At 38.4% G+C, this 15,218-nt stretch overlaps 1 protein-coding gene across 3 annotated transcripts in view; it reads right to left on the bottom strand.

Moving 5' to 3' along the window:
- The window catches only part of Ccn, a 356,072-nt gene that overhangs the window by 34,671 nt on the left and 306,183 nt on the right, over nt 1-15,218 (bottom strand). For all 3 annotated transcript variants that reach the window (XM_065233519.1, XM_065233521.1, XM_065233520.1), the window contains exons 7-8: nt 3,065-3,402; nt 2,659-2,811 (exon numbers count right to left, since the gene is read on the bottom strand). In XM_065233519.1, the coding sequence (XP_065089591.1) occupies nt 2,659-2,811; nt 3,065-3,402 (491 nt within the window). The remainder of the gene's footprint in view (nt 1-2,658; nt 2,812-3,064; nt 3,403-15,218) is intronic.

The raw sequence follows: 15,218 nt of genomic DNA, 5'->3' as shown, positions 1-15,218 counted from the left end.
AAGCAGGTGGCGAAAGCGGGAATTTTAAAATTTTACATAGGTGTCTTCGATTTCCAAGGAGTAATCAACTCTGCACACTGTGCCGAAACTCAGCACGGCACCCTTTTTGGCACGTATGGCACGCGTTGACAAGTATGACACAAACAATATTATATAAAACGGCAACACTGTTGAGTTTTGCCAATCATACTCATTACTATGGTTACTGCTTTGTTTACTTCAGATACTGAAAACAAAATTGAAAAACAAGTCTATGGACAGTTGACTTCCGATCCCGCCCCTGTAGAATCATCTCGGAGTCTTCTGCAGGAGATCGTCTAACGTTACCTATAGCGCTGCCGGTTATATTGCAGAGAAAATACAGCATAATATTCAAGACGTTTGGCGGACGGACAAGGATTGGGGCAACATGATTCCTATTGAGATGGCTACGCACTGGATGGATTTTACTGTGCCACGAAAAAATCGTACTCTCCCGATTGTTTCCCGACGGCTCTTCTCGTCTAGCACCACAAATGCTTCCAAATAGATCATCAGAGAGTGCAGTAAGAGATCGTAAAATACGTCACGTTTCTCGTCTAACTTCAAATAAATCCATTATTGCAGAGTTAACAAGTCAATTATGCATTTGGTACGATCCTTTAGTTAATAAGCTACCGAACGAAGTCAATGAGAACGCGTGATATGAAGGTTTGCACCTATTATTCCAAAAAACAAAAGAAGCGCTCCGACCGAATCAATTTTTATCTTCATCCGATAGGCCGAAGTGAATTCATTGGCATTTCAATATCGTTTCAATGCGTTAGGCCGAGTTTAGAATCCGTATGCTGAGTTTGGCGTCAAGAAGCAGTGTTAGACTTTTGGCAATATCTCAACGATTGGTTTCTCTTTATCAAATCTAACGGTACCTACGGAAAGGAAATAAATTTGAAAACCATCATTAATAACAACATTCCGTTTGGTGCTAAACTTATCCGAACAATTGATGCCATATTGCGCGAGATAATCGGGGATTGGTGGCTTATATGTAGGAGTTTCTCCAGATCAGATCCAACCAAACCAGAAGGACGATGAAACCGGAACGTTGGTGCTAAAAGGCTGAACACTTGTCCGTATCAGCGTGGAACATATCCACCGGTTTGATTTCCCTTTGAACAAACACCATCACGTCCTTCTTAAGTCCCCTTTGAGCTGCTTTGTGAACTTCCTCTACGCGTTTCGCTTCACAATCCCTATGTTACGTTTTTCGGTTAATTAGCTTCAAGACAGACGCTTCCTTCATGGTCCAAAATCGGAGACAAAAACATTATTTTAATTGAGTTCGTAGTTCTAAAGGAATGTAATAATTACATCAGTATTAAATCAAATAAAATAATTGGAGTTTTGGCTATAAAGTCTGGCGAGTTTATACCCAGTTTTTTTAACTGCTTAACATTTCATTTGTTTTTGGCAGTCTTCCTCGGTAGAAATTAATTCCACCGTAATTAAATTTACCCTGAGCTACCAAAATTTTTCCACCGAAAAACCGTTGTGAACATAAATAAGCACAAAAGTCATTATAAATTCATGGTTGCCGCCTTGATTGATAGATTTGGGCTCATTCGGCACAGCTTTTGGCACAGCTAAATCATTCGGCATAGATTAAGGTGGGCAGAGTTGAATACCCCTTGTCCATTTCTCTTCAAGTATTGCTTCTAGCTGTCAGAAAAATAATATATTTTGTTTATTAGTAACAGCGTAGTTTTGTCGAAATATTATAATTGATGTATTTAACACTAGTATAGTTCAATTTTAATTAAAATAAATTTTGCTATACTCACATTCTAAAGTCAATCATTTACCAGGCCATACGATCTATACAATACGGCAGTTCTCTAATGGTTAATACTGTCATCATGCTTGGAATACACAGTTTTGCTCACGAATAGCTCATCTGCTATTAACTTTACACAGGTTGACGAAACATAGTTCTTTTTGAAGCAGTAGATAGAATAAAGTTTAAGCTTGTTATAGATACATAAAAAAAAAGATTTTAATTCTAGTAATAAACTGTATTTGTTTTTGCCTTGTAAAAATGAAGTGAGAAATTCTGGCTGCACATCTCGGACTTTAAGAGTAAAAATTCATTGGTGTTGATTCAAATGTTATGATCCTTTTCTATCAATTACTTTAAAGAAAAACAAATTTCAACAACTGAGTGAAAAGTTATTAACAAATGAGCAGTTGGTGTGTACAACTGTGTATGCCAAGCATGACTGTCAGTAGTACGGACCAGCAAATTGAACATTAAACGCAATTCTAGGAAATACTAAAATTATTTGGAGGGCTGCACTAACAATATTTTCTTACGTAATATGATTATGAACCCTCCTCCCCCCATCATGATAGATCGTAAGAAATTTGAGAACCCCCTATCCACCCCCTAAATTGAATTATTGAATGACCCCTAGAATTGGCAGCATTTTATCGTCTAATTTCAAAAGAATACTTTAGAGAACAATAACCTTTAAAAAATAAGATCCTTCAACAAAAAGCGTATTTTGTGTATACATTCTGGCACACCCTATAATCAACACTATGCATTACTGTATGATGTACCTTTGAATCAATTCAAAATAAATATGGTATGTTTAAATGTTAGTTCAAAAATACACGCACCTGAATAGTGGTAGTTATTAAAGGCACACAGCACATGTTTGCATCCTGACAGTGGCCGCAGGTCTTGGGCCGGTACAGCTTCCGTGAGACGCACGGCCCCAATCGCAGCCGGGAGGAGGACGTACGTTGAATGCTCCGGCACTGGTGTCCTTTCTGTGTGGGTGGAATAGATAAGCAAAGGCAAGCACCGGGTAAGATTAAATGGCTCTCCAACACCCCTTGCTCCCGATTTATCACGCGTTGGTACCGATGTTTCCATTCGTTGGAGACAAAGAAAAATCATTAGATAATTACACGTATTCTCGGAAGGAAAGGTAATTATCCTCATGGGACGAACTACCCACCGTACACTATTCGGTATCTGACGGGCAACTCGAGTGGCCCACATGGAGAAAAATGGACTTACCCTTCTGCGATGTTCCGGCTCGCCTAGCAACAGCAAACTATTAGCAACAGGATAGCGGCCCTGACGGTGCTTTTTGCTGCTGCTGCTGCTGCCACTGCCACTGATATCGCGGCCGTCGCCCACCACGGCCAGATCCTCACCGTCACCGTAGTCATTAACGATGCCGCTGTAGTAGTTATTGTCCTGTCGGTTGCATTTGTGGTTCTCACAGAGCCTTACCGTGCTGAGCCGCTGGCAGCCCGGTGTCGTGGTTATGTTCCTGGTCGAGATTCCGATGCCACAGCTCTGCGAGCACGATGACCACAGCGTTGTGGACGAGTTATAACAGGTTGCATTCACTGCGTTCCAGGAGGGGTGATGAATATCGTGTAATGTGGACACGTTGATTTGCGTACCACACATCCCACAGCGGAAGCCATTCATGGTTGGTTGTGTGGGCGAAAGAGAAAGGAGAAATTAAAATAATGTTCGTAGGGTATTAAAGTTAATGCCCGGAAATATAAATTCGATGTAAAATGCGGTCGGTTTTTAAGTAATAAACATATTCATCTTAGTAATAGGTCAAGCAAATCTCGTTATGAATCTAACCTACTTTCAAAGCGTTCCGGTGACGTAACCAGGCATCCTTGAGATAATTATGAAGACAACGTCTTAGAATGTCGATGTTGTACCCAATTTTAGCCAACCCCCTCACTACGACGCTGCTTGGATGCTGCTGCTGCTGAACTACCTAGCCCACGGGAAAGGGTAATGAATATTTAAAAATGAAAATCATGATAAGTTGCTCTCTCGTGCCCGGCAAGAGAGGTCGCCTTCGTTCTCTAAATAGCAGATCACGGAAGAAAAGGTAACAGGGATAAAAATGGGATTCGTTTTAAAAAATATGGCTGTCCGCTGCTGGCTTAAAGGATGGCCGGCAGGTCATGCTGCTGCCACCACATCCTAAGCCGGTCTCCATTTTCCCCAGCCATTTATCCCTTTCCGGACGCAAACAAAAGCGACGGGCGAATGAATGGGAAGTGTTACTGTCGAGTGGCGTTTGCATTACTTTCACTCTGGGTTGTGCCTTTTTACACTAGAGCTGAATTTTGTCTTCTTCCGACGACGACGACAAGGACGACGATGCGTGGTCGTTGGACGGTGGTCTGTCGGTACCTCAATAGAAAGGACAACAAGGAAAACTGCTCCATTTTCATATTTACGAGAGTGCACAAGTTCAACCGTCTTGAATCTGATTTGGGGCATAGGAGGATTTATTAGATTTGCAAAGATTCCTGGGAAGGATACTGGCCATAAAGAAACGTGTAAATTTGTTAAAATAAGTTTTTTGACCGTCGTAGTCGAAAGAAGGACATCGTAGCAACGTGATGAAACCACGTAGGTAATACTTTTATAGCTTTTGAACTTTTGAAAATCTTAAGTAAATTTTAACAGCAAGAATCCATCTTATAAAGTTGGTTCATATTGATGTTGACGGCTTTCTCCGTCATAATACATCTTATTAGTTTAATCTGCCAGACGTCATTGTCACGGTTTTAGTCGAAGGGGTGTTCAATTTATGATATTTGTGAGTCTTAACAGCTATTATAACGACAATGATGATGATGATGGTCCTACCGCTTATCCCTACATAGTTTTGAGCTGGGCGATTTATCTTTAAGATAATTAACTACAACATTTTAACCAGATTAGCAAAAAAGTGAACTGGCTACAATTACAGGTATAAATTCCCTCAACACTTCTCAGTTGCTTCATACCTATATAAATGTGGCTTAGACGTTCCCCACTTTGTTCATCTTTTTTCCACCGTAAATATTCACAAGCATTCATGAATAATCAACAAAGCATTCTACAGGGCTGGTAGTGCTGATGCGATATAAAAGTAGTGACTTTAGTGACTAAAATTACGGGAATAGTGACCAAATAGTGACTTGTAAATACTAAATAAGTAACCATTTATATGGTTATTTAGAAATTCAAATACGGTTCGATATTGAAATAAACTTTTTATGTCATGGAATTTAAAATCAAATTTCATAAATTCCTCTAATTTAATTGAATCTCACAACGGAATCTCCTGTGAAGAGCATTTGAAGTGATTTTAATAATTTACTTTTGCTTACGTTATATATGATGACTAGCAAATAGTTATTCCCATTTTTGTATGATCTTGTATGTGATTCTGCGTTCGAGATCTTTTAAATTTTAATATAAGAGCTAAGAACTTTTCTCAGAATTTCTTCACAATGATTTTAAGAACTTTTTTTTATAATAATTCCCCTTCTCTTAAATTTAGATGCAAATAAGTTTTAACAAAAATAATACTGCATTCTTGATTTTTTTTTTTGCAGAGCAATAAACAAAATTCTTGGAAATAGATTATTTCCGTAGTTGGAAATGCTTAACATCAAATATCAGCAGAGATAGAAATTCTCACTCAGCTGCACGATAAGCATTTCCTCACTCAAGCTACTTTTCGGTGAGTTGTGAACAGTTCATACTTTCATCTCTCCTTTGTCACCGATAATTAATCATGTTTTGTTGTTTTTCACATCATCCACATCCAGAGGGCCAATCACTTTCGAATGTATGGGAATGGTAGGAAACCATTTGGAAATGCATGGAAATTTTCAGTTTTTATTCATCATCGTCTTTATGGGCAGTTTTAGATGCACAAAAATTGCACGAGTACATTACTATGGTGATAAGGTAAACACTCGTTTATTTGTTTCCTTCTGTGAAAGCATGTTTAGTCACAAATCGTGGATTTTCTGATATTCTCCATACTGCAAAAATGATTTTCCTACCACTGAAGGGGCGACATCTCTCGGATTTTCAGTATAGCTACTACTCAAATCATATAATTAATTCATTATCCTCTCTCATACATAATCCGAAAATATCTCTCTTCAAAAACTAACGAAAATATTTTTTCATCACCCATTTGGCTCTGAAAATTACCAAGAGCGAAAAATATACCACCCCAAATTGTTCGGTTCCAACCCAATGTGATGTAAACAGTTGAGGCTTGGGAATTCGCCGTCTCTTTTGTTCTTCCGCTGATTAAATGGTTGACGGAGTGTGACGTCATACTGTGTTATCCATTTAAACAGCGGCAGAACGAAAGGGACAACGATTTCACATAGCCTCATCTGTTTACATTTCATTGATTTTAACCAGTCCGGAAGATTTTTTTTAATTTCCTTTTTATACCTCCTGTCAAATCATAAGGGTCATCCATAAATGACGATGCAATTTTCTTACCAATTTTAGACCTTCCCCTCCCCCTTCGTGGCGTGTTTTCTATACCTTATGCAGTCTATGTCCGTTACAAATGTTGAAACCCCCTCTCCATTACTCCTAAGATTCTACGTAACTTATGGATGTGTCCTTACTGTTGTTTTGGTTCTTAATTTCGGATTATCGTTTGCGTGCGGAAAGTGAATTTTCAAGGGGGAAGAAAGAAATGAAAAATCATTATCGGCATCAAGGATTCACTGAAAAAGAAACGATTTATCTGCCGCCCATGCTCTCCGAAAAAAATAAATCGCTGATGCTTTTCTCGCGAAAACTGCTGTGAGCGTATAATATTCTCTCGCTTCTCACATTCTCTTCTATTTTTCCTAGCAGGTGAAAAATTACGTTTCTCTTCTCTAGTAGGCGAAAATTTCGATCTCTGAATATCAGAATTAAAATGGACACTTTAGACGATGAATGAGGAGATGAAAGTAAAGAGTTGATAGTTCCGTTATAGTACGGCAGTGTGAAATTTGTATATAGATGGTAGAAAGCGAACGAATGACAATTTTGAGGAAGGTACAAAATTGGATAGAGCATCTCCTTTACCAAGCTCATCAAATTACTGTGATAGACTTGTATCTTTTTGAATAACTCAAATTTTTCATCTTTGGAAATGTTATATGCTTGACACTCTTTTGACTAAGGTTTCCATTTCTTCACCGTTTTTGGCTACTTATAAATCGAGAAACTGTCGATGGCTCTTTCCGGTTATTTCTAGAGAATCGCGAAATACTTTTTAAACATTATTTAAATTCCTAAAGCTTTTAGTTCATATTTTACTTCCTGAATTTTCTTCCAACTTTCGCCTGGAATTTTCTTCCATCTATGTTATGTTGTAAACTTATTTTTCGATTACTCCCGAAAACTTATTTCAACTTCCCTTGGAAGCTTCTTCAGCCATCGCTCGAAAGGTTCTTCCGTCTTCTTCCACCAGTTTTTTGTATGTTTTCAAGTTCCCTGAACTTCTGGGATGTTTCCAGATTTTTATTCGGGATTCACACAACTGCAGGAACTTTTGAGAAGTTCTGAAACTTCAGAAAAGTCTAAGCTTTTGAGTAAGTTCCGATAAATTAAAGATAGTTTCATTAACTTCTGTTCAAATTCCAAAACCCAAAATTTCAGGAAAGTCCAGCAAACTCCATTGAACTTACGAAAACATCAGAATACAGAATATTTTGAAAAGTTCAAAGAACTTCAGGGAAATTTAATGGTTTTCAGGAAAGTTTCATATGTTTCAACTTCAAGGAAATGCTGATATTTTAAAGGATTTCCAAAAAACTCAGGCAAATTTAGGATACTTAAGGGAAGTTACATGACCATAAGAACATTGTGAGAAAATTTTATGGATAATTCCGTGCTTTATAATGGCAGTGCCAAGAATTAAAATTTTAAAAATCGGGAAGGTCAGAGATCTTCAATGCTAATGATATAATAAATGCAGGAAAAATTTTAGAGCACTTAAGAAATTTCATAATCTTCAAGAAAGTTCAGATACCTTCAAAGATGATTATAGATATTCATGTAGCCTCATTATAATAAGGGAAGTTCCAAGTACTTGGAGGATGATCAGAGGACTCTAAAAACAGCCCCATTCACTTCAAGAAAATTACAAGAAATTTTAAGGAATTCCGTGGAATTATAGAATATTCCTAAGTGCATTTCAGGAATGCTCCGAAAACTTCAGGGGCATTGCGGGGTCTTCAGTGATAATTTATGAATATCAGGAAAATTTGCTGGATCATTAGAACATCCCCCAGAAATCTCTTTCTTCCGGAATTATGTCCTTGTTTCTTTCAACTGTTCCATAGGCGCTATAGCTTCCGAATTTCTTCAGAAGTTTCTTGCAATCTACCTTAGAAAGTGTCTGCCAGCGTCTTCAGGAAGTTTCTTCCGTCTTGTTCTGGAAGTGTATCCATAAGCCATAGGTTATTGGAAGGGTTTTCCGAACTTCTTCTGGCTTACCCTAGAACTGGCTACTTCTGGAATTTACTTCTATTATCCGAAACTTTTCTGGCTTCCTTTGGATGTGGAATCCGATTTTTTTTTCCGATGGTTTCTTTGAATATTCACTAGAAGTTTCTCAATTCGCTTTCAAAAACAGTTAAAATATAAATTAAATTAATATAGTATATACCGATAAATACCGATTTTTTAACACCTTCGAAACCGATAAACTTTAAATCTGGCAACGCTGATGGTGAGGGGTGTTTCCTCCTGCCGCAACTGGCAAAAGGGATGATCGCCAATTTTGCTCATGTACCTCCGATGTGCGGAAACAGTCGCCATCTGACGTAAACAACTACCCGATTCGTACCTTCAGCAAAATTGTCCTTTGCTCGCTTTTTACTTTGTATATACAATTTTCACCCTGCCGTAATATAACGGAACTATCAACTCTATAATTTAATCTCCTTATCTATCGTATAAAATCTACACTTTAAGTCTGATATTTGACGTTAATCATCTCCAATTCTGTATATCGTTAAATCCACGCATGAAGTAATAACACATGATTAGTTAAAGCAGATCATTTTCGACTTTATATTGATTCTTCTAGAAGCTCCCTGATGGCCCCTCCCATAAATCCATTTTGAATTTATGTGAATTCTCCTTAGAATTTCCATGCAAATTACCTTAGAAATTTCATAAATTTCCGCATAGAATAATCTTGGACTTCTTCCTTGCATTCAATTGGAAATTCAATTTGTATTATCATTAGAATTCCCATAGTATTTCCTCGAAATTCTCAAAATAAAAATCCGTCACAGAATAACTTTGAAACTCTTCTTTGCGATTAAACCTTCAAAATTCGATTCGATTGGAATTATAGAGATTTATTTCTAACTCTTAAGAATTTTTTTGGAATTTTAGAATTAATTTTGAATTGAGGAAGTTAGAGGGAAAGGGGTGTTAGTGACTTTGATCGATTCTCTTCATCGACTTTCTATTTCGTTAATAATTCAGCTACAAACACATTCCTTGATCTGTGTGCCATTCTGGATGCTAGATGAGAACCTCCTTTGTCAAACTTTGTGGCAGAAATAGCGCAAAATCTGTTTATAAAGCTGTGACTATCAAAAGAGAAAGTCGATGAAGAGAATAGATCAAAGTCACTTACACCCCTTTCCATCTAAACTCCTCAATTTTTATTACAATTGGACCTAGAACCCTCGTCAAATCATCATAGAGTTCTTCTCAGAACTCTCGTTAAATGGACTCTCAATTATATTGGAATTATTTCCAAAATTGTTTCGGAGCTGAATTTTGCGTCTCTAATAATTTAAACAATAATCAAAAGCGACGCTCGTATGTGTTAAGCCAAGTTTAACTATACATATGGGTAAATCTAGCTTAAGATTTAAGCGGAGATGAAGAAATTAGTCCTCATAGCGCTCAATTTTACATGAGACTTTCGTAGTCTGTACTTTGTTATTCTCCTCTGATTTATCTTGGTGTTATACCTTGAATCCTTTAAAATTCTCTTAAAATTTACTTTGGAGTTTTGAAAGTTCTTTACCATCCATTGAAAAGAAATTTTCTAGATGAAATTTAACAGCATTTGCATCAACAGTGTTATTAACTACATTAATAAACTTGACATAGTTTATAAATAGTTTCATGACCTTGCATCTTTTTTCTCTTGAAGTATTAATGTTTGTAAATAATAATTCAGAAAAAGTTAGTCTCTTCATTACTACGGTCTCTATAATCTGCGTCAATGCTTCCCAGGCATCTTTTACTCTCTGACATGTTGCAAAACGATGTTCTAAATCCTCGTCAGTTACATTGCATACCAAGCAAGTTGCTGAATCAGTCAGCTGCATTGTAAAAAGTAGTTTACGGTGAAGAACTTTGTTGTTCACTAGAACATAGTACAGGCTTCTTTCGTCAGAAGTTAGGTTCCGAGATGCAATGTTACGCCAAACACGCTTCCAATTTATCTCTGGAAACGTTCGCATTATTTTGGAGGGTTCAACCTTCTCCAAGAAAAATGTAAGGATTTGTTTCGAAACCGGATTTTCTTTGATTTGTTCTGGGAGGTAAGCTAATTCCTGGCAAATTGTTCGTAAGCATGGGCAGTTTGTAGGAATATTTCTTAGCTATGGTGGATTTCCTGATCTAGATATCATTGATGCATAGTAGGGCATTGAATCAGACTCTTTAAAATGTCTGTTGATAAGCAGCGACTTACATTTATAGCTCGGAAGCTGTAGCTTTAATGCTCCATTTTCAACATCTAGGGCCAATTGATTAATAGCAAACCTAGTTGTTTGCCCTGACCATAAGAAGGTTCCCATTAAAGACGTTAACTTTGCAATATGCGATTTGTTTATGTGTAAAACTGAAGCAGTGTACCACATTTTTGAAGTCACGAAGTTATTTAGTAGGACGACTTTTTGATGGAGGGAGAGAGATCGCATTTTGTGCATCCACAATTGCTGTGCAAATTTCGTTATCAATGGATCCCAGTTTACATTGATCATCAGCCTAACGCAGTTTGTGTATACAATACCGAGCACCTTCACTTTATCGGCTGTTGTTAACCATGGTACAATCAACTGGTTATTGTTTCGTATATTTCGGCGAATAAGAATCGGCGATTAACACGATCAAAAGCATGATCGAGATCGAACGACACTAATTTTCCACATTTCTTCTTCTCTCGTAACTGCACAATACGATCTTTCAAAGTGAGTGTAGCTTGAAAAATGTTCCGATCATGATTGGAATTCTTTTGTGAGTTACTAATTACTGAGTTTTCAGTTAAAACACAATCTAATCTGGTTTTTAGCACTCGAGAGAGTAGTTTAAAGTCTACGTTAAGGAGAGAAATCGGACGGTACGATTGCAAGGTGTTGTTTGAACCTTTCTTTTTTGCTAACACAATGACTCCATTAAAAAATTCGGATGTAAATTCACCTCGTAAAGCCTCATTGAGAATGATATTGAGATGGCCATGAATCCCATCTGGTCCTGGGCATTTTCTGGAAGCACTACCTTTTATCGCGAAGTATATTTCTTCCGTTGTGATGTCCTCTATGCACCTGGTGTTAGCTTCACTATCCTCGGAGATGATCCTGTCACAAATAAATTCTGTGTTTACACGTACTTCACCTTCGGTGTACAGCTCTCGGAAATAATCGTAGACATAATTTTCTATGTCTTCGGAGTTATCGATGTATTCTCTATCGGATGTGTTCAACCGACTGATAACAGTTTTCTTACGTCTACGCTCTCCTAGATGAAAAGCAGATACGGGTTCTCCCGATACAAACGTTTCGTTCACCTGTACAAAGGTTTGTGTAAACTCTCTTTGGAGGTGTAGCATCTTACCTTTTAGTAGGTTTATTGTGGAAAGCATCGAATGATCTCCATAAAATCTATTATAAGCTTCACGAAGTTGAGTGTATAACAATTGATATCTATTATGGAAAACATCATATGTTTGCTTAGTTTTCCACCGGAAAACGACTTGATCTTTGGTTTTGCAAATGATAACCACCAATGCATCCATGAATTGTAGTTTCTTCGTTGACGTGTCCAGTAGTCCCACTTGAGCTGAAATTCGTCCATATTATCCTGAGTCAAAACATGGGGTCTGATTGACCAGTACCCTCTACCTATATCTCTCCCGAGGTTTGGTGGACACAGCCTCATTGTAAAGGCATGGTGGTTAGTAAACGAACAAACGTGAGTGTCGATGTGTCTTAGGTCTTTCAGCACCCCAGATGACACGTATAATCGATCAATGCGGGAAGCCGAATTGTGGGTGATGTACGTGTATTGAGTAGTACCCTTCCGTAAACAATTCCATACATCAAAGAGTTGTGCCTGTTGAACTGTGTTTTTTAGCGAGAGGCTGAAGTTGCTCTCACCTGTAGCATCCTTTGCATGTATTACAGAGTTAAAATCCCCACCAAGGATGACATGTTCGGCTGCATGACGGAGGTAATAAGAAATTGTCGAGTTAAAGAAATCTTCTCTGGAAGCTCTATTCTGAGTACCAGAGGGAGCATAAACATTGATGATAGAGACCGTATCATGTATTCTGAGAGAAATTAACCTAGAATCTAAGCTTCTTTCTATCTGTGAGAATCTAATATAGTTTTTCAACGCAATAGCGGTTCCTCTTCGAGAATGATCTACATTGAATATAATGTTAAATCCTGAAATAGTCATTGTATCAGTTTCTACCTCCTGAAGAAGCAAAATATCTAATTCCGATGTCTTAGTAAAATGCTGTAGAGCGTTAAGTTTGTTTTGGTTAGTAATGTTGTTAATGTTTATCGTTGCAATATTGTAACTTATTGAATCCATTTCTAAGCGTACTTTGTTGTTATGTAACTTACTGTTTAAGCTTCTTCGGGCGCCCTCGGCTGCGTTTCTCAACCACAGTGAATGCATTAGAATCATCACTGGTTCCACCGTCGTCTTGTTTATGTTTTTCCGCTTGTCCCTTTCCGTCGATATTGATGACCTTCAGTAACGCTTGCATAACACCACCAGAAGAGGTACTAGGAACAACGTTGTCTGTAGCCGAGTCAGTTACCTGTGCCACAGGTGTTGGATGAGATATGCTTGATGATTCCAAAGATTCATTCATTACGAACTCAGCAGCCATCGATTGTTCGGGTTGAACAGGATCAATCGACTGGGCGTTTGATGTAAGGTTCACTGTAGTGTCTGAGGTTGCCTCGTTCAGCGTCGTCTTAGAACCTGTTGATGGACTAGCTTCTCCATCTTGTCCAGAAGGGTTCATGTTGCCTGACGTATTCGAAGCAAAGCCGGACGAACCCGACATTCCGAACGAACCCGATGTGCCAGATGATCCTGGAGAACCCGCCGTCCTTGAAGATCCAGCGGTATGGGAATTTCCTGTTGAATTGCCACGCACATCACCAGCGTAAGAGGATCCTCTTAGCCGCTCGTTCAACCCGATTTTCTGCGCCAACAGTTTCTTATTTTGGACGCATGAGATTCCAGTATGCATAAACTCTCCGCAGTGGCGGCATGTTTGTCTTTGTTTTGGGTACGTCACGTAAGTGGTATCCCCATCGATCGTGATATATGACTTGATCGGTTCTCTGAGAACCATTCTGACTTGACGAATGCCAGATGAGAAACCAGGAAAGTAGTGTTTGTCACTCCATAGTAACTCTTGCACGGAGACGACTTCACCGTAAAACGACATGTGCTTTCGGATCTGCTCATCCGTTGTATTTTCAGATAGGTCATGTAGTCTCACATCCACACAACCATCCGCCATACGAATTCGCAGCTTGTATTTTACTCCGTTGACTTCATAGTCAAACTTGTTGTCGTATTGGTCAACTATTCGTTGAGCAATAGCTTGGTCCGATACTTTGACAAAGGCGCAGTCGTCTGTGTGGCTCATCTGTATTTTCACCAGCTGAGTACGTGTGATGCCGAGATGTACTCCAACAAATGTGTGTACCTCTTCTGAGGTTGGTTTTTTTTTTTTGTAGGTTCGCAAATTCCACGCGAAACGTGTTTTCGCGGATCTTGCGGCTGTTCATCTCAAAACGGTTGTCTGAGATGGGGTGGCGTACGAAAAACAAATTTCCGGTCTCGAACCGGTTCGCTCCGGAACGCGACACGCTGTGAAAACCTTAGTAGCCCGGTACTTTTCACAACCGAATCACGAACGAACGAGACCACGTATTAACGCTTCGGCAGTCGAAGCCTCACTGTCCGTCACTAAAAAGTAACCTGCTACCAACCCTGCAAGACACATAATTTGTCAATTCATAAATTATTAGATAACTGTTCAAAAGACAGCTTTAAAGTGAGAAATGCAATGTCTCTTAAATTTTGTAAATGTAGTTGCACGTTAAATGTGTCTGGGCATCGAATTGAAAACATTTATTCCTTTAAAATATATTGAATTTTGTGAAACACAGGTCAGGTATTCGATCTCACAAATATTAAGGCAGCAAACCGTTAACTACTTTAAAAATGAACACCATAGCCAAATATACAATTCTTTGCTTCACGAACAACCATTGTAAGGCGTCTAGCATCAAAGTTTAGGAAGTGAATCGATTACATCTCAAAATCAAACGCATTATTTTATCCTGCAAGCGCTGTAATCTCGATATTTTGTGTTGCATTGGCCAGAAATAAAATGGCAGGGCAAAAGTCTAAATGAGGAGAGAAGATTTATTTGTATAGCTGTATTTTACTGGCAATATTTAAATCGTTTTTCAATCGACATAGAATTCCATACTATATGGCAATTTTCTTGATGACATTGTCAATGTGAGAGTTGAACTTAAGGTTGTCATCAATAATCACACTAAAATATTTAACCTCCCCAACGCGATCAATAGCCTCATCATCAATTACAACGGAGACGTTCTTATTTACTCGATTCCGCGTAATTACCATTAATTTAGCTTTACTTATATTCAATCTCAATCTACTTAGATAATGCAAATCTTCATTCAAGTGTGAAACGGCATTATCTAAATCCTTAGCTGCAATGAATAACACAGCATCATCTGCAAAAAGATTAATGTCGCAAAATCGTAAATCACGTCGCAAATCATTAATATACATAATAAATAACAGGGACCCAAATACATTTCCCTGGGGCACTCCAAAGTTATTCCCCAAGGGACTGGAAATATAATGGGCCTCCCTTAGCTCAGTCAGTAAAGGCGCAGCTCCAAAGCAAGACCATGCTGGAGGTGGCTGGGTTCGATTCCCGGTTCGGTCTAGGAATTTTTCGGGTTGGATTCAACTGAATTGATCAATTGACTTACCCTGCCTAAACCCAGCTCTACAGCATCAGTGGGCTCCAATGCCAAACAGACGCGAACGAGTGTCATTA

Source organism: Ochlerotatus camptorhynchus, unplaced genomic scaffold (assembly GCF_037179485.1).
Source record: "Ochlerotatus camptorhynchus isolate MF236.1 unplaced genomic scaffold, CSIRO-AGI_Acam_v1.1 ptg000403l, whole genome shotgun sequence".
NCBI lineage: Eukaryota > Metazoa > Arthropoda > Insecta > Diptera > Culicidae > Ochlerotatus > Ochlerotatus camptorhynchus.
Note: the sequence above shows the minus strand (reverse complement) of the source record. Positions and strands in the feature narration are given on the sequence as shown.